At 35.2% G+C, this 25,804-nt stretch overlaps 1 protein-coding gene across 1 annotated transcript; it reads right to left on the minus strand.

Moving 5' to 3' along the window:
- Nucleotides 1-1,464: 1,464 nt before the first annotated feature.
- On the minus strand, nucleotides 1,465-24,702 carry TMF1 (TATA element modulatory factor 1). The gene is made up of 17 exons (XM_072941674.1): nucleotides 24,300-24,702; nucleotides 20,816-22,023; nucleotides 19,014-19,117; nucleotides 18,251-18,377; nucleotides 15,908-16,013; nucleotides 13,856-13,998; nucleotides 13,443-13,609; nucleotides 12,987-13,143; nucleotides 11,385-11,477; nucleotides 10,537-10,693; nucleotides 7,134-7,326; nucleotides 6,198-6,267; nucleotides 5,678-5,770; nucleotides 4,704-4,805; nucleotides 4,267-4,419; nucleotides 2,874-2,999; nucleotides 1,465-2,125 (listed from the first exon to the last, which is right to left on the minus strand). The coding sequence occupies exons 1-17, from the start codon at nucleotides 24,439-24,441 to the stop codon at nucleotides 1,982-1,984; spliced, it is 3,285 nt and encodes a 1,094-aa protein (XP_072797775.1). The 5' UTR covers nucleotides 24,442-24,702; the 3' UTR covers nucleotides 1,465-1,981.
- Between the last annotated feature and the right edge of the window lie 1,102 nt (nucleotides 24,703-25,804).

Here is a 25,804-nt window from a genome sequence, read left to right on the forward strand (position 1 = left end):
ATTATTTTACTAGAATATAGATAAGTAAGTTTTAATGACAAGCAGCATAATACAGCAACCAATGTTCAACAGGTATTCTGCTACTTAGTGGAGTTTTTCAAGAAACTAAATTCAGGACACCTTCTCAACTTACAAAATATATTGAGAAATCTAAGTGTTTAGTAAGATCAGTATGAACATCAGGTATTAATTTGTGGGTAAAGAATAACATGGTAATATACAGTCAGAGATTTATATAGCTGCTTGTCATTTTTAAATTAAATAAACTGAAAACACTTTAACATTTTAAATTGAGTTGATTTCATTGTTAATAAAGATTAAGAAAAGAGAATGTTTGATAATATAAAATTGAAAGGTAAAGGAGTTTTATTTCAATCTTTTCTACACAATGGGTTTTTCTTCTCACTAATGGATCTATTCCAAGAACAATTTCATTAATTCCTAACTTTCTAATTTCAAATGCTTGACAGAATTTGCAACTTAAGTTTCCTATGTTCCCTAATTCTGTACATTTCTTATTGCTACCATTCTTGTCATTTTTTGTCAGCCCTGGAATATTAAAAAAAAAAATCAAGCTGACAAAAAGATATTATATTGCTTTTTTCCACTAAAATACAGAAAATTAATTTTATGAATTTGGCTCACACTGAAAGAATATTTATTACTGCTACAAATCAGAGATCCAATGACAGAAATGCTGTCTTGAATACAAAAAGAACAAAAATGAGGTCACTTGAATTGCCCTGAAAAGCATCCCAAAATCTTCAACCTGGCTTACTTATAGCTATACTCTGAAGTTCTAATGTTTAAAATTTGAGTAAAAATTAAGCGAGAGTTTTTATTTGCAAGTAAAGGCAACTAAATGACTTTCAGTAATAAAATGTATCAAAATATTTCACAAGTCTAAAACACAGCCTGGTTGATCCTGAACAAAATAACATTTTGAAGAAGGCAGAGTTGTTTTTTTAACAGCTATTCCATACTATTTTTGAATTTAAATGTTCAAGAAAAAAAATTAAATGATAAATTATAGAGAAGTGCAAAATGTCAAATTTCTATAATTTCTCTACTTTGTTATGAATATTCCATAATATCAAACTTCTTAATGTGCCAAAAATAAGGCTTTACAAAATATGAACAATTTTTTTAAAGAAAATTTTTAGTAATTTTATTACTTTTGACTCATTTTACATAGTAGTAAAACAATACCTCTTCAAAACCACTTAAATGGTAATGATATCATCACAAAATCACTGTAAGTAAATGTTTCCACTATCCAATCATGCCTAGATAACTGAATAGCTACAGCTTTCCCCAAATAGTTACCAAAATGTTTACAGACTTAATTGTGAAATCTGGGTGAAATAAATTTTGAGGCCACAAAAATTTTAAAGTTTAAATAATTTACTCTTCAAACTTCAGAGATTGTCAATGTGATTTCTACTTTAAAAGGAAAAAAAATAGTTCAAAGTTTAATAACCGCAGGTTTAATCATTTTTTTACTTGAACACGTAATGTCCATTTTCATGAACAGTAAGTAGGTATACTGAAGATCTAAGTGTGAAAGACTTCAAAGTGTCAGTATGTTAATCTCACTCTGAATGTTCTCAATATATACAAACACATAAATTATAGATACAACAAGCAGTTATATATCTACATTACAATATATGAACACCATTCTCCTTTCCTGACATATGGATATGAGGAAAAAGTAATAAATCTCTGTGCTATTTTAGGCAAAAAAAAAAAAAGGCATTTTAAAAAATAAATCTTTAAAGAATAGTTTCAAAAATAAAGTTCAAATATTGCACAAAATAATTTAACTGCAAAAATTACTATGTACTATAAAACAATTTTTTTCATTTGTTGAACTCTATATTAAATTCCACTTTCTAATTCTATAAAAGAATTTATTGGAAGTTTCCATTTAGCTGTTAAATGTTTACATTCACTTTGATGGGAATGTAATTTTCAGAAGTTAACTGAGCCTTTGTCTTAAAAGCTCATCTATTTGAGTCTTATACATATTTTTTACATCTTCAAGATCTAATCGAAGTTCTTCTGCCTCTTCCGCTTTCTCTCCATACATCTGCAGAATAGTGTTGTATCTTTGATCCAAATCCTATAAAACATATTTGTTTACAATTTTTTAAATAATTGTAAAGAAAATCTTTAATATTATATTTATATTATCATAAATGAGCCACCAGTAAACATAACAATCTAAATAAAAGTATGTAGTCATCCCTCATAAAAGTTAAACTCATACTTCAGTCTGTTGGAATAGACAGCAAGTAAAAGGATAAAAAACACGCTAAGCCAGATGGCAATCAACTTAACATATCTCTTCACTAAATCTACAATTTTCCCTACATATAGCTTAATCTGTCTTTTCTCCCATTAATTTCAGCAAGTTTGATGAAATTTCAATCTCTTTGATTCACTGTAGTTTGAGTATTACCTCATATTTACCCTACAAGAAAAGTCAAAGGAAAATATATCCTTATATGTGGCTTAACAGTGATTCCAAATGCCAAATATGCTAACTGGGATGATACATATAACACCAATCAATAAAATACTACTAAGATCATGCAAAAGTTCAAGATTATTAATGAGACTTGGCTGAACAAAATCTAGTTATTTTCCTATACTGGGCCTAACCATGACTGTGAAAATTACTGCCAATGTGTGATGTTGAGAAACAGGATAAGATTCATCTGTAAAGTTCTTTATTAAAATATTAATACTCTTTAATTATCAAAGAAGTCACTAACACATACACATGTATTTTATGTAAACTAAAATAAGAGATTTAATGTAACTGGACTGAAATATTTTAGACTCATCCTTAAGTGAAGAACACTTACTCTTAGCTGAGTTCGAAGTCTGGGTATCTCCTTCACTTTCTCTTCAAGTTCATCATTTTGATTTGTTAGTTTAACTAGCTCTTCAGCCATTATCGAGCGTGTTTTTTCTAGACTGCCAATTTCTAGCTGAGAAACATGACCATAAAGTAATTAAATCAAAATATATCTTGTTTAATAATCCCACTAATGTAAACATATTAAATGTGCTATTTTTTTAAGAAATAGATATGTCACCATGTAATAGTAAGCTGGCTTTTTCTTAAGTAAAAGGGAATAGTGGCCAAAAAAGGGTTTCCACTTTCCCCAGAGGTTCACCATTTATAGGGTTTACTATGAGAGAGAACTAAAGAAAATCTAATCATCTGTTTGAAACATGCAACTTTTTTTTCCCTCTAATTTAAGGAAATAGCGTATACTTCAGTTATTCTAAATTACTACAAAAAGCCCAGAGAAATACAAACAAACTTTAATGTAGCACCCACTATGTCGGTCACATTGGAAGAATCTATCATCAGCTACCAAAGAAGCTCACGTGTGCCCTCGTGCACAGCACTGGGCTACACAAACATATTAGGTATTAAGGTCATTCTGATCCATTTTCTTCCAATTCAAGGACATCTTCTTTAATAGAGTAATATTTTCAACTCACTAAAATCATTTAATAAGAATAGAAAAGTTCCACTTTTGAGTGTATCAACTTTAACAATGAGAATAGGTAAAACATTCTAACATTTTTCAATGCATTAAGTTTTTAAAGAGCAAGATAAGACAGGAAGATGCTCCCTCCTCCCCACTCATGATGTTTCCTTTCATGTATAGGATGCTATAGTTCAAACCTCTCTCATCACCTTTAGTCCTTCCTCATAGTGGCAGCTGGAACAACTCACCTAGGTGGTAAATCTGGGAAGAATAAAGTGGGTGTGCTCAGCCCACCAACTTCTTTTTTTTCATGTTTGGAAAAAGCTGCCTGCAAAGAGCTCTCCGCTCCTAGATGCCTACGAGTCTTACCCAGGCAGGTGACAGCACCTTGAGAGCCCTGCTCCAGCCCAGCGTTTCCTGTAACAGTCTCCCTAATGCTGGCACTCAGTTAGCAGGCTCATTTGGCTTTCACCATTGGCAAAGTTCTCCAACTAGCCTTTACCATTAATGTATGTGATTTATTTGGGGCTTCACATGCCACTGTTTCATTTTATTTCTCAATCTGCTCAGAATTCAGGTGGAAATGAAAGGTGCTAATTATTGGACCTCAAAATTTCATTTACTTTTAAAGTATGTTTAATTTTTTTTTTTAATGGAGGTACTGAGGATTGAGTCCAGGACCTCGCACATGCTAAGAAGCATGTGCTCCACCACTGAACTATACCCACCACCCCCCATTTATCTTTTATAATACCTGTAAATGAGTAATTTCTCCTTCCTTTAGCTTTAGCTGAGACTGTAGATTTTCAATAATGCTTGATCCCGCTCCCATCCTTACAGCATCATAAAGATTGCTTCCATTTGCTGATACAGACATTGGTCCAAATGAGTGATCATGAGGCTCATCCTATGTTAATTAAAGAAAGCACATACAGGAGTAGTCACTTATTACAGACTGTGTTTCATTATAAGGGTCAAACAAAACAGTCTGGTCAACTCTTATTTTAAAATGACTTTCTCAAAAGCAGAAATCGTCTGTGTTTCCTCAGTGCAATAGCCTGATCTTACAAATGTGCAGATGAACGGCCTACAGAAGGGCAAGGTCACGGTGACATCCCAACTACTATGCGCATGCTCCCTCTACCATTGTCCAGGGTATGAAGTAAACACGTGTGAGAAATAAAACATCACCTGAGACAGAAAAGACGTCTGTAGCCCTGCCATATCAACTCCACTTATTGAACTTGACCGTGACATTGTGGGAGTGCTAGAAACAGAAAATGGCTTCCGTTCCTTAAGGAGTGGAAGAAAAAAAAATTCAGTTCAGATTGAAGAGTAAAATGATAATTTATTTACAAGTAAGACACTTTTCTAGGATTAGCGACAACAAAAATTCATTCTAATTGCCTCAAAATGTTACAGATATGATTTCTGAAGTCATAGCAAAGGCACAATATTTAGTAAGTTGAAAGAGTAGATAAACTTGGTCAAATCATTTATTTATAATTATCCATTTATATAATACAACAACATAATTTGGTTTATTTTTAATGGAATGAAAAAGTTTTTGTAGAAACAATTGTATGAACTAACTGCTTCATATTATATAACATACCACCAATGAAACCTACTTCTTTAGAATTAAGATTACCAATGATATTTGCAAACCATAAAGCTTCGGCTTATCTATTTTATTTTTACTGTGTTTTTTAAAACAAATAAATTCAAAAGGTAATTTCAATGTACATATAGGTGGTTTTACTATATTATGCTAACTACCGACTATACTCCAATCCTTTGGACTCACTTTAGAAAAATTATCTTCATTGACCAGAAAGAAAGTGAACAAACCAGTTTCACTCCCTATGGGCCAAATGAGGTGCATTAGCGTCAGTGAGAGTCCACAAAATTAACTTAAAAGGGGGCAAGAGGTTCTGTAATTCATATCCTAGAAATCACAGATCTCTTTGGATAAACTCAAATTACTCTGGATCTACTCTGAGCAGGACACTGACTGTGCTACTAGAATCCATCACTCTATTGATTTTAGACATAAGAAATGGTATTTACAAAGAACAGCTGAAATTACAAAATAATGATGAATCACAACAGCTGCTAATTGGTTACAACAAAAAGAAAACAAGATGAAAATCAAAATTCAGTACCTTTTCTTTTATTGCTTCTTGAGTGAAAATTGCTTTCTTCCTTTCTTGTTCAACTTTCATTTTCTCCATTTCTAACTGACTATTCAACAGCATCTGACGGAGACAGATACAGTTAGATAATTCCCATGATACTAAGTCATCATCATAAGTCAATCTCAAAGTCAGGAACATAAGGGGGAGGGTACAGGTCAGTGGTAGAGCATGTGCTTAACACGCACAAGGTCCTGGGTTCAATCCCCAGTGCTCCGGTAAAAATAAACAAACAGACAAACAAACCTAATTATTTCTCCCCATCCGCCCAAAAGAACAACACACAAAAGAAAAGAAAGTGGGGGAAAAAACCCAGTTCAAAGTCAGGCAGGAACATAAGGCATATACTCCTATTTGTTTTACTGCTAAAGACCAAGTTCCAAAAGCAGCAACATCACCCATTTCATCTTGTCATCTCCTTAGTTCGCTACCATCCCCAACCATTCTCTAATGGAAGCCCTAAGAGTTGAGCAAACACAAACAGAAATACCTTTTCTTTCCTTGTCTCTTCAAGTGTTCTTACATATTCATCTTTCAGGTTTTCTAATTCTACTTGGTACCTATTAAGCCAGAGGGAATTAAACACAACAAAAAATAAGATGGCACAGACTATTAAAAATTAACTGCTTTATTAACTTTTATATACTTTTATAACTTCTATATATTTAGTAGTCATTTTTACAACCAGCTTGATTTTCCAACTGTATTTTCCAGATGACACGGGTTTTATTCAGAAGATGAACTACTACTCTCGTGCACTTTATTTGTTGGAGCTCTGGGTTAAGATTTCACTTAAAAAGAGGCTTTCTAAAAAGAATTTTGAATACCACCATTCTATAATATATTCAGATTCTGTAGAAGCTTATTAGGGAGTTCTATGAAAATGTCTGCAAAAGGCAAAAGTTCATATATTTTACTTCATAAATCATTTTTACTCGCTACTGTGTTTTTAAAGTAAAATTTCCAAAGAAAAACTCAGAGGACAAAAACACTAATCATAGCCCTAATGTAACTTCAGATAGATGGCTTTTATAGCTTGTGGTTTCTGAAGAACTCAAGACATTTATTTAAAAAGAAGGGAACAACCCATCAAGCCTTGTAATATAAAAGTAACTCCAGTGAGTGGTCTTCAAACTAGTTTGTGGTCACAGACTCTAAAAAAATCTTATTAAAGTGATGAAGCCTTTCCCTGGAAAACGCAAGTACATTCAGAACATGCCAAAGAATTGCAAGAGCCTACGCAAGGTTCAATGAATCCCAGTCCTATTTTGCTGTAAGATCCTAGTATTAGTGACTCTGACTTTAAACACTAAAAGTACGTATTTTTTAGATCTCAGTACTATGAAGCTAAAACCAAAACGTATTTTTTAAGTGCTTTAAAAATGCGATGAAACTACCAACAATACTACTCAAGAAAAGTACTCACCTATTATTTTCATCCTCTAGTCTTCTCAGCCTACTTTTCTCTGATTCTAGCTGGGCCTGAAATCTACTGTTTTCCTGTCTTAAGAGAGAATTCTGTGACTCCATGGAAGACATCTGAATTTTGTTGGCAAGGAGTTCTTCTGTAGTTGCACGTTCTCTCTCAACGGCTGCTGCTAACAGAGTCTGGGATTCACCTGGTTGTAGGATACAGAAGAAAAAATTACACATACATGTATTTGAGAGGCCAAAATACCACGTAGATTCTGACTTCAAACTTTTAATGACGCAAGTAGCCACACTTAAAACTTGTAACTACTAATTGTACAGAGACAAAAAAACCCTAATTTATGCCTGCTTTTTCATTTTTTTCACCAAAATATGTTAATTTGAAAGTGGAGTCATGTATCAAAAGAGAAGTGAATCAGCAGACAGTGCTGGATCAACTGGATATTCAAAGGAAAACAAAAATGAACCTCAAACTAACTTTCACACCATATATGAAAATTAACTCAAAATGGATCATAAACTTAAGTGTAAAACAAAATATAATGAGGGGAGGGGCAAAATTAGTGAGAGGATTATGAGGTACAAAGCTGTCAAGTACAAAATAGATAAGTTACAAGGATGTAACGTACAGCACAGGGAACATAGCCAATACTTTACCGTAACTTTATATGGAGTATAATCTATCAAAACATCAAATTTCCATGTTGTACACTTGAAACTAATATATTATTTTTTTAAAAAACTGTAAAACTTTTAGGAAAAAAACGGAAGAAATCTTTAGGATCTAGGGATAGGCAAAGAATACTTAGGTTTGACACAGAAAGCATGAGCCATAAAAAGAAAAACTGATCAAATGGACTTCTTCAAAATTTAAAATTTTTGCTCTATGTGAAAAAGATGAAAAGACAAGCCACAGACTTGGCGGAAATAAATGCAAATCACATTATCTAAAACTAGCACCTAGAACACATAAAGACATCTCAAAACTCAACAGTGAAAATACCAACAATTGACTTAGAAAACAGGCAAAAGACGTAATATAAACATTTCACCAAAGAGGATGTTCAAATGAAAAAAAAAAGCACAAAGAATAATGTTCCCCAACATTCATGAGGAAAATGTGAATTAAAATCATAATGAGATATCATTACATACCTGTCTGAATGACTAAAATAAAAAACAGGGACAATACTAAAAGAAAATGCCAGCAAGAATATAGAGAAACTGGATTAGTCTCACACATGCGACCACTTGGGAGAACAGTTTGGCATGTTCTTAAAAAACTCAACACACAACTATCCATACAACCCAGCAACTGCACACCTGGGCATTTATCCCAAGAAATGAAAATTTAAGTTCACACATCTGTACAGACAAAATCTAGATCCAGCTCAGACATCCTTTGTCAGGTAGGTTAACAAGATGTGTTACATACATGGAAAAACACTCAATGATAAGAACTAAATCTTTGATACACACAAGAACTTGGATGAATCTCCAGGGAATTACACTGAGCCAAAAAAAAAAAAAAAAGTCAATCCCCTAAACGTCCTGTATTCTACAATTCTATTTATATACCATTTTGAAGTTCCACAATTCTAGAAATGGAGGATAGATGAGTGGCTGCCAGAGATGTGGGACAGGAAGGGAGGGCTGTAAGGGTGGTAACTGTGGTTATAAAAGAGCAAAATGAGGGACCTTTGCGGTGTTGGAACTATTCAGTATCTTGACTGTAGTGATGGATACATTAACATACACACGTGGTAAAACTGTATAAAACTTTATGCACACATAGACACATACAGACACACACAGATGTATGCACACACAGAAGTACCAGTAAAACTGGGGAAATCTGAATAAAATCAGTAGTTTGTTTAAAAGTCAATAACTTGGTTGTCATATTCTACTATAATTTTGCAAAATATTAATATTTGGATATTGGGGAAAGTGTGCAAGGGACCATTCTGTATTATTTACTATATATTATAACTGTATGTAAGTTTACAATTATCTCAATTGAAAATTTCAATTAAAAAAAAAAGACTACTGGATAAGATTCGGAGATTCAACCAAGGCAAGAATTCTCACATTTTTCCCCCACCAAAGTAGAACTAATAATATCTCTATTTAATATTTTATATTATTCTATACTGTACCTATGCTCTTATTTATAGCATTATACGTTTGTCCTGTGGCTTTGCATGCATTCCAGCACAATATGACATATCTGAGGGTATGTAGGCTCCAGCTTAAAAAAACCACAAAAATAATGGCTTCTAGCTTTCATTTACTGCTAAATAAACATTCGTTTCAGAAGGTGTCATTTTTGGATATCTCATATTTCATAACAAATGGGTCTCAAAAAGTTGTCCCAGATAAATGATAGACCTAACATTCATACCTACAAATTAAACAATACGAAGGTTCATCTGTTCAGTTTTGTTTTTTTTTAAGCAAATGGATCTATTTTCAGACAAAAGCTTACATGGAACTTAAAAAAAAAAAAAAAAAGATAGACAAAGGAGGCACTTTCATTAAAGCAGCCCAGAGGGAGCCCAGCATCTTACCTACCGAGCTTCCGTCTCATCATGACAGCCAGCACTGAGATATCTAAGGGAGACACAGAACACTGTCTGAAAGCCACTAACCTAGTTCACCCCGCATGATTTACAGGGAGTAGCCCAGAGAAAGTAAGTGATTTGCTCCAGACTGCTTGGCTGGATGATTCAAAACAAAACATAAAAATCCAGAGTCCATATCTCCTGACACTCTTTCAGGTCTGCTTTCATCACTACACCATGATGTCTCACAAATTATAGTTAATTTTAGACACATAATGGACACAGGCATTTTTTATGATTTGCTACTTTCTGGGCTATCTAATATATATACATACAACCTGTCAGTGCTTGAATAAATATCTTGGAAGAATAATTTTCTTTAGAAGTAGAATATGGCATCTTAAGACTCCACAGTATCTGTCTACAAGAATTTGATCTTGAACCACCTTAGATCTATCTCTGCTCTTGGAGTTCTATCACTGACTAGAATCATATCTGGTCTCTACCTCCTACACTACTGCGGACAAGCTAGAAAGAGGTCAGATTTAGCAATGGACAAGAAAATAATTAAGTACAACAGTCTGTAAAAATGAATGAAAGAATGACATGAGAGTATTTTAGATGGTACCTGAAGCATCGTGTAAGGAATGGTTTGAAAGAGACGATTAAGATACTAGAAAATAAAAGTAAAAGAAGAGAAGAGGTAAAAGATCTACAAGTTAGACACATAATAAAACCATTAGATCAAGTGAATTTCAATTTCATACCATTACTCTAATTCTACAAACAAGATGGAAGGGCTTCCGCGCTGAGCTTAAGAACTAAAGCAGTTACCAAGTCTATCAGAAAGATTCTTCTCTAACTTCTCCCACGACGACGTCTGGGACCCTAGAGTTGCTTGCAAATTTTCTATCTGTCGAAGCAATGGTCTTGTTGTTGAAGAAACACTTTGACTTAATTCTTGGTTTCTATTCTCTGCTTCCTGGAGTCTCTGGATCATGACATTAAGTCATTACTATTGACAGCAATAAAAACACTAAAAACACTAGCAAACAACTTTATGAGAGATTTCTGGAAAAAATTATTTCCCCAAGGAAGAACTGTTTTTTGTTAAATTATTTTCTAACTATTCAATCTTTCAGTTACAGTTATGTTGCATAACAGAATAAATAAGACCTTCTTTATAAAGCATTTCTAAGATAAAGAGCTTTTGATTACCTGCAGGTAACAGAGTATCATCCAAACCTCCCAGTAGTTGCCTCCTCATCCAAATATCTCTAACTATTTATAAAAACAGAAAGATCACTCTAACTTGCATTTTCTCTCCCTTTTTCTGTATATGTTCACTGACTGAAAATTAATGGGGTGGTGGTATAAAAACTGGGCATTGCTTATCAGCCCCACAGTAACCAAAGTCTGATAATAATTAATAAACCACCCATGAAAAAATAATACTGAGTATATATCTATTATGATAAAATTATTTTCTGTAAAACAAAATTAGGGCTTTTCTTATACATTTTTAAGGTACCTACTCTGATTTTATTCATAAAAGCCACAAAATACAGCAAATATGTATGGTAGTTATCTTCTCAATTCCATGAACATTACCCCACTGAGTCACCTTTTATTTCTAGGAAAACACATCTCAGATTTGTGTTTAGGAAAACCATGACAAGTACCTGCTGGAGTTCACTGATCTCATGGCGTAAATAATCCTCTTTTCTGGCAGCTGCTTGTTCTGCACGCTGCAGTGCCAGCCTAAGGTCCCCCACCTGTATGAGAACCAACACACTATCATAAACAGCATCAAAACATTAGCTATAACTTCCTGTTAACTATGTATTTTGTGTTGTGTTGACTTATTGTTCATGTGTAATAATCTATACTATCCAATGAGCTTTTATGTATGATTATCACACATCCCATTCACGCAATTCCGAAACCATATGTGCTCAATATGAACTTAGGAAAGCACTATTGGGCAAAAAAAGGACCAGCCACTGTCATACAATATAGGAGGAGAGTCAATGCATTCATAAACGTTTGCAGTATAAGACAGAATGTGGTAGGAGCTGTATGAGCTATAAAAACTAGCTGCTGTATTCATACACAGCTGCACACATTGTAAACTGCTATAGCCTTTCTGGAAAGCACTATGGCAACACGTTTAAAGAATCATCAAACTTTTTATAGTCTTTCACCTGATCATCCCAGACCTGAGAATTTACCCTATGGGAGGAGATTGGTAATCTTCTCTACACTGTTAGCTAGACTAGCAAAAACAAACCAAACCAGAAATATTAGCAGTATCTACTATCTATTAGCGGTAATCTACTTTTGCAAAGTTGATACAACATGAATATACCTAGTAAAAATTATGATGAACATAAAAACATGTAGAAATGTACAATTTAACCTTAGATGAAAAAACTATAAAATATATGATATTAATTATTAAAAACATACACGGAGATAAGGACAAGAAGGTCACACACAAAGCCAACAGTACTTGTAAAAGGTGATGAATGTAGCCCCACACACCCTCTATCGCCCTTTCCCCCTATTGTATCTATCCAAGTGAGACACTGGCAGAAACACAAGGGGTATGTAGACCATGGTGTGATTTATGACAGCAAAGTACTGGAAACAACCCAAATATCCATCAATGAGAACTGAATAAATGGTATAATCACACAATGGAATACTATAAAACTATAAAACAGAATTTTTTAAAGCTCTATGTTCTATCATGGAGCGATCACCAGGATGTTTTATTAAGTAAATAAAGCAAGCAGTAAAAAAGTATAAATAGTAAACTATATTTTATGTAAGAAGGATGAGAGAGATACAAGTAAATATGTGTAGAAGTTTGGTTTTCCTCCTTCATTTGAGATCCATGGATGCCCACAGATGTTATGAATGAGCTTAGGAGTTAGTTACACAGATTCTCCTGAAATTATATGCAGTGTTTAGTATTTATCTGCATATGTGCATTTCTATGGTAAGAAGGTCCTTAGTTTTCATAATATTCTCAAATAAGCCTGAAATTCACAAGAAAATAAGCAATACTGGTATAATGTAAACAGCCCTTCAACAGTTAAAAACACACACAACTGATTAGTTTGGCAAAATCCAGTACCCTTAGAAAAGTGCCCAACAGCACCATAAAGGAAATGTAACGCATGTGCCACTACATAAGGTTTTATTCAAACTAACTAATGGATACTTTATTTTGCAGAAGCACAAAGACTGTAAAGACAAATTTAGCACCCACTGCTTACCTGAATCGCTAATGTTTCTTGCTGCTGACGGGCGTCTTCTTGGGCCTTCTCTAGGGCTGCAGAAAGTTCCTCTTTAGCCCTCATTTCACGACTCAGAGCAGCTTCCTGGGCCTCACTGTCCTTTGCAGCGTTGGCTTTGTGGAGATCAGTAAGTTCTCTTAAAAATATTAAATAGATAATTTTTTATTTAACATAATGTATAGTTAATTACATGACCAAATTAATAGAGTTGTCATGGAGATTTCCATGAAATCTATAGAACGAGGAAGAGGCAACACATAATGAACGCTGACTACAGGGAGGACCCTCTGCTGAACCTGCTTTCACCAGTCACAAGCTCATGTAGAGCAGAGTTTATAAATGTTATTAGTGGTTAGATAATATAAAAAGGGTTTCTTCAACACCCTGCTCTGATAATTGGTTGTAAATGAATTGCATATTTGTTCATTTCCTTACTTGTATGCACTATCAAGGGCAGCCTGAACACTTCGGTTCTTTTCTTCAAGTTCATTCATGTCTACTTGAAGTCGGCCAAGATCTTTCTCTTGGCGTTCTACCACAGAATTTAGTTTCTTAATATTTTCTCTGTGTTGTTTCTCGACCTCTTCTTTGCCATCAAGGACCTATATTTTGAAAACAGACAAAGGTATTTTTCAATTTAAAAACACCACAGTAAATAACTGTATTCCAGGAATCTCAAGTGTTGTAACTATGAAGGAAAGTCTTAACATTCACTATTAAATTGCTTGAAAAATTCTTCCCAAATGATATACCTCAATAAATCATTCCAAGTGTTTTACAAACCATGGCCAACCATTCATATTGGAAGTAATAACAATATATATATGTATAGAAGAGATAATAGTCACCTGTTTTAAATGTTGTAACTCTTCTTCTAGCTCTTTAACTTTTTTGTTTAGCTTTGCAATAATATTTTCATTTTCTTTGTCTTTAGCTCTTAATTTCTTAATGATGTTAGAATTGTGCAGCTGCTGTTTGGAAAGTTTTTCTCCTGGCAAAGGCAAAAAAGTATAATTTCAAATAATAATGATTCTTTAAGATGTGAATAGAATGTTTTACCTAATCAGTGACATAAAATGATAGAATATTTTTAAAATCACAATGCTCTGACAGTCTATGTTAAACTGAATTGGACAGGAATCATCAATGGATGCTAAAATTACTAGGTAGAAGGATGGTGGGAAACAGGATATTTACAGTCTTGAAGAATCACTCCCACATTTACTTTCAAATGGTTTGGCAAAAGGGCAGTATATGCCCAAACAGAGAGATAAGGAGGAGGTGTAGCTGGATGTTAATAGTTGATGAATCTAGGTGATGAAGTAATCAGTTATTCATTGTAGTGTGCTTTCAGCTTTGAGACTTTCAGCTTTTCAGCCCTGAGTTTGAAAACACTTTTGGGGGATACAGAAGCACTATGTGAATACATTCATATGAAATCATTCTATTTTCTCTATAAAGAAGTTCAGTCAGCAGAAGAAAAATCAGCTCGCCCCCTGACTAAATTACTAAATTCTAAAATAGTGACATTTGATGTTAATATTTTTAATAATTTTTAAAAATTATGAAACCATGAAATTTCCCCTCAATCTGTAATGTAACAAAAGATAAGTGCTGACTGCCAAGAGGTCTTGAAATATAATTATGTGTTTTATCAACTCTTCCTTCATTCTTTTATTTTAGCATTAGACTATATTTCATAATTATCTATCTATATTTCCCTCTCGTTAAACTGTAAGTTCCTAAAGGACAGGGAGTATGTTGTACTTATTACTGTATCAAACACAATATCTGACATATTAACTGTTAAATATTAGCTGAATAAGTAAAACAGAAAAATTGAGTAAAATTAACATTTTCAAATGAAGTGATTGTTTCCAACTGTTCTCAAACACTTACTCTGGAAATTCACTTATGTGCAGTGATTTCAGTACATAAATGTTCACCCCAATCTTATTTATAATATTACCATTTAATTTTTTTAATACTAACATTTTAGAAATAAATGTCTAACACTAGGAAAAGAGAAAACAAGTTATAGTATATCCATATAATGGACTTTACTACAACCAGTAATAATGGCATCAAAGCATTTAATGGCACAGGGAAATGTAAAACAGAGAAGACTGAAAATCAGATATATGATCTTAATTATGTTTAAAAATTCATTAAAAAGGGACTGTAAGAAATTAACAGCTCCTTGTAAAACTGGATTATGATCTATTTTTGCTTCATATACTTTCTATAACTTAAAATTTTCTACAAGCAGCAAGCACTATTCTTATAAGTAAAATGACTTTAATTAAGAAAAAAGAAAAATTCATATAATCATCTTTTCCCAAACTACCTTCTTTCCTATGACATTACATTGAAAACTTAATTCAGTCTCCAATGGCAATGTTTTATCTCATGAAGAATCTTAAATTTCCATAATCCTGCTAATTATAAAACTTTTCACATACAAAGTGCTTAATAACTGAAGAATTACAACACGAATATAAGAAAAAAATTCACTATCAAATGCCAGAACAATACAATGAAACCTTCAGTACCCAAGCCAGAGATTCAGATACTATATAAACTCCAGAATTATAACCATCAAATATCCTGGTTTATATGAGAGCTCTAAAACCTGTTACAAGCTTTCTTAGGGAAGCACAAAATTCTATTTCTCAGGGAGTTATTTTTTTTTATCTTCCTAGAAACAAAAAGCTACAGACATAAATCTCTATCTCTCTACATCTTGCTCCTCATTCTTCCATAAATTGCCTATCATTTCTGAGGTTTAAGTCCAAATCTCTCTTGCTTCCAACATTCTTTTACTAGGAAGCAGCAGCTAGTTATGTGGCAAGTACCTTTCTTGTTCTTACAGTATCTTTCATAACCAGCTAAATACGCACCTTCTTCCATTAACCCTCGGATCTGCTCATCTTTCTCTTTCAAAAGGTCTGCAGTTTCACTACTATTTAATCTAGTAGCAAGTTCTTCTTTTATACTTTTGATTTCCTAATTAAAAAAGAAAGAATGTGAATATCATAAAGAATTACTTTCATTCTGGCCATATTTTTAATTTTTTTCCATATCCTAATAATCACATTCTTGATAAAAACTGTTAAGTTTTGTTGTGCTAGGTTCTGAGTTTATCACCTTGGTTAATTAAGAGTAAGTAAACAGCTTTGAAAATCACATAGACAACCTAAATCCAGATATAAACAGGTTTTAATATGGAAATGTAAAAGAGAGTAAGTTAACTTTCAATACCCTTCTTGAGTATCCCTACGCACATTTTCTACAGGTTAAGCATTCTTTTTGCAACATTCAAACAGTACATGTCTCCATTTTTCACTGTATTTCTTTTCTTCATCTGAAACTCACTGCACTTACTATTATGTTATGAAATGAGAGGAAAAATGTGATTTTTTATAAGGTTCAATTGACTTTAATAAATCAGAGATTCATCAGAAACATGTTCAGATATTCTATACTTTTAAATTACAGTGAAGTATATGGTGATATGAAAAGTGTTCTATGATTTAAAATTTGGGTTTTATGATGCTCTGCAACTAAAGAATAGCTAAAATCAACTAACATTTATTAGGTACTTAAAGCATGCTTTGTATCCATTCTCATTTAATCCTCATAACAATCCTATGAGGGAAGAACTGATTAATCAACTTCACAAATAAGAAAATTAAGACTGAGTAAACTCTGAAGGTCAGAGAGCTATCAAGTGGTAGAGCTGTAACTTGAACTCAGGCCTGTGAATCCCTAAAGCCCATGCACTGAACCATCTATAACATTGCTATCCATTTCCAGCTGTCAAAATTCCATCCATCAAGGTCCAATAAGAGTGTCATGTCTTCCATGAAACCTTCCTCAATTCCCCTGATCAGAATTCACGCTCTATGATACCATTTCAAATTGCTTATTCATCTTTATTTATAATTTATTTCTTTCTGCCCACTACTATAAATTTATTGATATTATCTGTCTTCCAACAGTAGAAAAGCAAACTCTTCACTTAAGGTAATTAAATTCACCTTTGAATTGCCTGTGGCTTCTAAGCTGTGGGTTCACACATGGCAGAACACACAAAATGTGTTAAACCTTAGGACCCAAGTTTTTTCCATCTATAGTTAGTGGTTTGGATCTGTTTCAGATCTATAATTTAAAGTGCACTACAGAAAACAAACATTACTTAAAATCTACTTTCTGAGCTGTATTCAGATGGAACACAGTAGGAACAAGAAGAGGTAAGCTGGTTAGATACTCTCAGGTTACTGTTAGTGTCTAAAATGATACTAAGTAAAGTTGCTAATTAAAGCAACCAAGCAGCTAGAAGTACATCATTTCTTTCTTTTCTGTAAGAGCATACAAGAAAAACTGTAAATAGTAAAACTGACATTGGTCAAGAAGGGAAACAACCTCCGAAGGGCAAATACTGAGAAATGTTTTTTACTAATAGCTGGGATACAAGCAATAATAACTAATCTTATTTGGTTACTAATTTCTGAAATAGCCAACTGTTCCAAATTATAAGAATTGGAACAATGGTTTCCAATCAGAAGCAGTTTGGCTCCCAGGGGGATAGTTAGCAATGTCTTGCAGATTTTCAATAATCACAACTGAGGAGGGATTGGGATGGGGATTAGACAGGGGAGGGTGATATTGGCATCTCGTAGGTAGTGGCCTGGGATGCTGATAAATACCCTACAATGCACGGACAGTCCCATACAACATGAAATTACCCATCCCAAAACGTCAACAGTGCTGAAGTTGAGAAATCTTACATTAGAATAAATCAACACTTTATTCTAATATACATCACTAATTGCTAGAAAGTATTATTTGAAAATTACTTTGACTTGAAAGAGTATGTTTGAAGTGGAAGGGAAAGTAACAAATGAGAGTAATGATAATTCTTAAAATTTATTTAGTGTCATCTAGATTTAAGTGTTATTTATTTTGATGTAATTATCATTTACAAAAATTATTCTAAAGATCCCTGCTATATATTTAGCAAGGACTTATCACATAAATTATACAAATATTTGCTTATTTTTTTTTAGTATCAAAAATCTGTAATTCTAAAGGTACTAAAAAAAATCTAAAATTTAAGTGTTAATATATTATGTATGGTATCCTTTTAATCTTACTTTTTTCCAATACCAAAATAGTAATGCATTCCTCAAAAACCTATGTACGTACAGAGTTTAATTAATATTATTTTAAATTTCCATTACCTTTTTAGCGGCATCTCTCTCTTTGCAGGCTAGCTGAGCTTTCTTTTCTGCTTCTGCAATTCTTTGAGTAAACTCATCTTTCAAGGAAGAAATGCTGCTGCTTTCTTCTTTCACTCTGAACATTTCACTAAATTTAAAATAATACTGACACTGAAAATTCTTGTTTATATATCCCAAAGTAAACAAGATGAGTTCAGTTTGGAATGTAAAATAACATTGTCTCTAACATATATCTGACTAAAATAGATTAATTTTAGGCCCATTAACTTTTAAGAGAAAAATTACCTGCTTAATTTATTTTTCTACAGCTCAAAGAAAAGCCACTAGAAGTTGAAAATGTCACCAATATTTGATGTGTAAAAATAAGAAAAAGGTAAAGAAAATTTTCATGTTTGAATCCTATTGCCACATTTTACTAATCAATTCCTTAAACCAATACTCAGTATTTTTTAAACTATAATCTCACAGGTTTCTTTAAATATATATTTTAAATCTCTAATACTAAAAGATTATTAATAATAAAGGGAAAGAGGTTTTTTGTTTTTGTTTTGTTTTGCAAAGGTATATCCCAAAGGTAATAGAGTAAGATAATTTGAAGAGAAAAGTGACCTCTAAAGGTAGAACTAAAATGCTATTCAATTTTCAATCACTATAAACAAGTTAAATTATAAAACATTTTAATTTTTAAAACTTTCCTAAATAATAACCAAGTGTATGGTCACTACAAAACATGTAAAATTATTCACATCTGGAAAATACTTACTCTTTCAGATTATCATAAGCTTCTTCAAGAAGTGCTTTTTCCTTACTTAGCGATAATAACTGAGCTTCCCTTTTATCCAATTTCTCATTCAGAAATTCAACTGTCTGGATGAGGAGAAAAGTCCAACACTTAACTTTAAAAGACCATTTTTACATGCAGGTGATAAGTTGGAAAGATAGACTAATTATTATAATATATAAAGCAGCATTATCTCATAAAGAGGAACACAGTGGACACAGAACAACAAGAACTCATACACAGTGGGTAGGAAATATAAATTAGTACGGCCACACAGCTGGTAGCTTAGTAAAACGCTTGGGAAAACAATTAACGAGTATCTAGCTGGAGATCTACATATCCTTTCCTACCCTTTTGTGTATAGATCTCCATTTTTAGGCACACCTCACAAGTGAAAACTCCTGCATGAGTGTATAAGAACATTTCCAGCAGTCTGTAACAGCAAAATGTGGGAAAAGAGGACATGTCCCCCAAAAGAGGGAGATTAGATGCAATCCAAAAAGGTCAAAGGAGGAAGCTTCAAAAAGTCTAGTAATGTTCTATATCTTAGCCGGCCAGTGTGCACGTGTTTGTTTCTCCAAAGTATTCTTCAACCCAAACATGTAACTTTTTTTAGCATGACATGATGCTTTAAAAAAATAAAAGTAATTTTAGAAAATCTATTGGCATTTAATTTTAAAATCCCCAGAATATGTCAGTATAAAGCTAAACAAAAAGGAATGGTTAGAGTATCTTATTCCTTAGGTTCCACTGAGGCAGCAATACACCTGTGTATAAGGGGAGGAATGGTGCCTTTCACAGCAAAAAATAAAATGTCTTAACCTGATTTATGTCTAGGTTAGTTTAGAAATCACTTACCTTCTAAAAATGGTTCCAAAATATTAATAATAAATGGTGTTGGTTTCTAGGAATTCAAATTGCTATTATAGCTAGAGCATGGCATTCTGTTTGTGAATAATATTAAACCTAGGTAACAGAATCTGGCTTTTTTTTTTACATTGAATAATTCAATCCATAGCACTTACAGGACATTTCTTCAAGATATCCTGTATCTCAGAGGAGTCTACTAAAGATGCCAGATCCAACTCTATTTCTATAGCTAAAAATTATAGGAAAAACCAAAAATGTGACTTAATGCTAAGATGTTATACCACTTCCCCTTTATATGTATTAGGTAGAAGCAATCTGTCATTCCTCGGACATTTCCCTCTCCTGTTCATTTAAGATAGTTATCAATAGGAAATATCAAAACCAACATAAAAGGGAAAACAAACTGAAGTAATTAATAACAAAAGAAAAGCATCAATAATCTGAGACCCAATTTTTCATGTAAGATTTACTGCAGATAATGTGAATATGCAAAAATTTTTTGACATAAGAAAAACCATATACTATTTAGACTTGTTTAAGCACTTCTATCTGCAAAGGAGTTGAAGATATCTGTTAACATAATAAAGTCCCTTTACAAACTAACAAATTAATGAGCACAGGAAAAGGGAATTTTAAGGTGATAAGGACTCAATAGTAAAGGCCTAAGATGGAAACTTTTTTATGCTTAGTTACACTGAAATATCAACTTATGATACCATAGATGCCTTGGAGAAATTTCAAATATTTTAGAATACCAATCATTCTTTAGTTTTAAGGTCCTCATACCACACTAAATGGTGTCTTTTTTAATCAGGACAAATCAACAGGTCACTAATAATCACTGAATATTAAAAACTAATGATTTAATCTCAGAGAAGCATATCAAAAAATCCCCTTCCACTTCCTAGAGTTACCTTGCACATATCTTCCTTCTCAGAAAGTGCTTCTGGCTGACTGTCAGCAGCTTCACCCTGCTCACCAACCATATCTAAGACAGCATGTCCTTCATTTACTGGTGTAGAAGAAACCAAGATATCAGGCTGTTCACAGTTAACGGGAGTTGCACTCCGTCCACTTTCTTCCAATTCTGTTTCCTCGGTGGGCATAATTAATGTTTCATTTATTTCTTCTTCAGGCTTTCCTTCAACAGATTCAACTGTTTTAGTCTTCGGAGTTGAAGGATTAACTATAATCGGTACTGAAGCATAACCCTTGCCTGACAATTCATCATCTGAATTGATTTCGCTTACACTACGGCTGTCTAATGACTGTACACTAAACGAGTCTATCCTTTCAAAAGCATCAGATGAGCAGCAACTCTCAGTAAGTTTTGGGAAATCATCTAGACGATTATACTCAGGACATGCAGATGCTGAGAGAAGCTGAAAAGATGTCTGCATCAAGTGCAGACTTGATTTTGAATCTGCAGTCTCTTGTCTCGAACTTGCCGAGCTCTCACTGATTACACTTTCATGATCTAAAACTTCAATATCACTGGTGGTAGAAGTACCTGATGAGAAGGTACTAGCAGGAGGAGAAGGTGTATTGCTCTGCCTGTCTTCATGTTTTTGTTCCTTAGGTTCCAAAGCCATGTCCTTTGCTTCAGCTGTGAGAGGCTGAGTAGACATGTTAGATACATTTTCCCTGGTTGTTTTCACATTAATTACACTTTCAGATACTTTCAAACATACAGTTGACACCTTTGGATCAAGTTCTTTATTAACAGTTTCTTCATGCTTGCCTTCAGTTTCAGGTGACAGAGCGTCTCCGGCCAGAGTCTCCCCCGACACAGGCAGAGGAGAGTCTTTTACTTTTGACTCAGTTGTTTCAGCTGTTCTCGACTGTCCAGTGTGCAAGGACTCCTGTAAGGTGCTTTTCACTTCTTCTTCTGGTCGCTGTGATTTAGCTGGTGGTTTTGATACCACTGGACTCTTCTGAATGGTCTGGACATCCGCTGAAGAAAGAAAGGCACTGAAGAAATTTTCAGATTCATCTACCACGGTTCTCCGAACTGGTTTTGTAATTGCTTTAGGAGAGGTTACCGGCTGACTTTGAGGTTCAGTATTTGATTTTAATCCCCAGGTAGAAGAATCCCATCCTCCACTGACAGGGGGACTTATTCCTTTGACAAAAAAAAAAAAAAAAAAAAAAATATATATATATATATATATATATATATATATATTTATACACACACATACATAAAAAGAAAAATTATATATATATAAATATTGCATTTATATTACAATCATTATAAATCAATAGAAATTTTTTTTAAATCTATAGAATACAAACTGTAATTTGTACCTGTTGAACTCCTTGCTTACTACATAATTAATTAGTTCATGGGTTAACTTTGGGCCTTATAGAGAAAACTTGTGTGGATCTGCCAAGAGTAACTAGGAACAAAGATGAAAGACTGGACTGGGCCTGGCCTACCAGAAGCGACTATGTTACTCCTTCCTACAACAAAGTAATAAAGCAATGGTGTATGTTAATAATCCATGCTAAGTCCAACGTACATATGCTGCATCTCACAGTGATAGGCAGTATCTTCATTTACAGGTCATGTGCAGTCATGGCAAATAGAATCTACCTTCTATTCAGTTAGTTCTTTATTAATTTTATTCTTATAATGCAATGATAAAACATAGTTATGAGCTAAACAGACAGCAAAACTCAAAAACTGAACCCAAAATACTGGTGACAAACGTCCTTTTCCAAAGATCAAAGTAAACCTATGGGAACAATAACTTCTTAAGAACAAATTCATTTTCATCTACTTAATGCAAGCTCATTCTCCAAGTCCCACTCTCCAAACCCACTCTTTGAGAAAGCTTTGTTCTCTTGCAAAATTCCAATTTATGTCAGCAATGAGTAGAAGGTCATATGAATTTCAGAAATGTGCATTTTTTTAGAGTTATCACCTTTTGATAAAGACGGTAGTTTACACTATGTATTTTTGAAAACACTAAGGAGAAAATAACTATCTTCTGGGCAAAAAAGGTAATTATATCATAGAAATATATGTTACTACAAAATTTCATGATAAACAAAAAATGGTGTATTTGCTAAAATATTTAAAGCATTTCTTTTTAAGTCTGCTGATTAGTTTAATTAAGTCATCTTAATGAAGGATATAAGTCAAATTTGAATCCTGGACAAAGTTTCATATAAATAGCAGGATTATGCGATACTCACTTATATTATTTCATTGTGAAGACTGTCAACTTTGAGTGATGGCAACACAAAATGCAGGTGATCAATAAACATTTATAGCATTTCACTAAAATCTGAGTCTATTCTGAATAACCTATTTTTAAAAAATGACTTATCGAGCAGCATTCAAGCCCCAGGTTTCATAAAAGAAGTATCCTTATATTTACAACTTATATCGTCTTCTTTGAAGTTTAGTAATTCAAAATGTGGGGTAACCTGAAAAAAGGAAGTTGAGCTACTCCAACAAGGTCCTATAACATTTCGAGAAAGTAACAGGATTGTGCCATACACACGAGCCAAAATATCTCAAAGAGGTACCTCAAATTTAGGCCCTGACTTTTCAACAATGTAAAATTAAATAGAGAAATCAGGAAGGAATAGTCAAGAATAACTTACTCTTTTTCCCAGAGGTCCATGCCCCCAAACTCGGCCAATCTTAACCCCACACACCAAAATGCTAAATTGTTCCTTTGGTTTACAGTCAAAAGCAACTAAAGATCCCTGAAAGATGAAGCCCAAGGGCTCTGACAAGGAGAGACAGAGATGTAAGAACCAGAGAGCGATGCAACCCGAAATCGCGGGCCGGGTCTCCACGGATGCTTTCCCTGCGGAGGCCGGCCCCGGCCCGAGGAGTGGCCCAGAGGAAGAGACTGAGCTGTCTCAGCCTGTGGTCCTCTGCTGTGCAAGACAGCAGGGATCACCCTAACTCGAGCAGCTGCTGTCAGGACAGAAAACCACAGAAGAGCACAGTGGGTACTTCCAAACACCAAATGCTCTCAAAGCGTTCTCCCTGTCTCTGTCGACTGATTCGGATGTGGGCTGCAAACAGCGTCCAGAGCCACGCAGCCGGTCCAGGTTCGGGGAGGCTGTGCTCAGGGCCAAGGGGGGGGGGGGAGGAGGGGCGTGGGGCTACGACTTACGACCACCGAACCAGGTCCCTGTGATCCTCGCAGCCGGCGCACAGGTAACGAGGGACCCGGAGCCGAGTGTTCCCGCAGGAAAGCGGCAAAGATCAACTGAGAGACAACAACAGCAGCGTTTGGGGACGGGCCGGGGGCAGTGACTTGTTCGGCAGTCAGCTGCTCAGCGAGGAAGGGGCCCGGTCCCCCCCGTCACCTGTTGGCGGCCTCAGGACCTATGCCCGCGGGAGCGCGGGGACGCCGCCGCTCGCGCCCTTACCCGGCTCTCCGTACGGAATGGTCTCGGCCCAGGCGCTCGGCTCCTCTTCCTGGATGTCCAGGACCCTGTCGATAGACTTCTGGGCCTGCGACAGGGCCTGCTTGGCGAAGCTGGAGAGCTGGGAGGCGTTGAACCAGCTCATCGCCCCTCCTCAGCCGCCGGTGGCGGCGGCGGCGGCACCGAGCGGGAAGGCTGAGGTCCAGGCCGACGGTCGCAGGCCCGGGGAAGGGTGCGTGGAAAGCCTCGCCCCCTCTCCACGCGGCGGGCTCTGTCAGCAGGGGGCCATGCCCCGCACCCCGACGGTCTCCCGCGAGCCGGGGCTCTGCCCCTCAGCGATTCCCTCACAGCTGAGACGAAAGGTTCCGACTGCGCAGGCGCTGGCTGCTTCCACGTACACAACCCGCAAGTCCGGGAGCCCGGAGTTCCGCCGACAGACGGAAGAACGCGAGAAACGTTGACGTCACATCCGGGGCTCCGGGCGCGCCACTAGCTACCGAGGAACGCGGAACGCTGCCTATTGATACCGATTCCAGGCGGAGTGCGGGAATTCTCGGCCACCGGAGAAACTCAGTGGCCACCAGCAGGGGCATTTTCCCCCAGAAGAAATATGCGAGTTTTCTTGTGGGTTCCTTCCTGGAAAAATAGCTCTCGTATTTAGAGCGAGCGCCTCGCCAACAATAACTGCAAAGGGAAGTTTGGGTCTCGCCTTTCTCTTACTTGGCGCCTTGTCTCAAGTATTTTATCAGTTCTGTGTCAGTTTGGCCTGAAGGAGGAACTCCGGGTTTGGGTTTGTCTAAAAATACTGGGCATCGTATAAAAGACCTGATCCAGCCTATCTAATGGAAGCAAGTAAAAAGCCGTCTTCCACAAAGAGTAACACGTTAGAACAAGCATACAAAAGGCACAATCTCCCCCTCGTGATACAGGTCCACTCTCGGCCCCAGTCAAAACAAACCTGGAAAGTGTTACTACTCTTAATGTGCACTGTGCATATTTAAAATACAACGTTTTTTGCAGGCGCTCTTCAAATTGGTGGCCTTCCTAATTTAGTCAGCAGCTGTCTGGTTTGGCCCCCATAATGTTAAAGATAAAATTCTACCAACATTTAAAAGCCATATTTCATACAAAAGTCCAGCTTTCCAGCTGATTTTGAAAAATACGGATACCAGCATGCAACAGTCAGCTGTAGTAGTTGCCCCTCTTGACAAGTAATTTTCACTCCAGTGTGCTACAGACCCCACTAATTACATCCTCTTACACCTTCCCTGCTGTGGTTATTTACCTTACCTGTTTGTCCCCTAAATTTGAGTACTTTACCTCACTGCAAGGCACCATGCCATAAAGGAATTGTGATTTTTTAAAACCAGATTTAAACTCTGCCCTTCAGAAGTTATGATCTTCCAATACTTCTGTAAAAATCTGCAAGTTGAAACTCTCACAATTTAGTAATCTATACAAGTAGTACTAAATAACTCGGATAACTTCAAAGAGCTTAGCTAAGGAGC

This window comes from Vicugna pacos, chromosome 17, assembly GCF_048564905.1.
Source record: "Vicugna pacos chromosome 17, VicPac4, whole genome shotgun sequence".
In the NCBI taxonomy this organism is placed as follows: Eukaryota; Metazoa; Chordata; class Mammalia; order Artiodactyla; family Camelidae; genus Vicugna; species Vicugna pacos.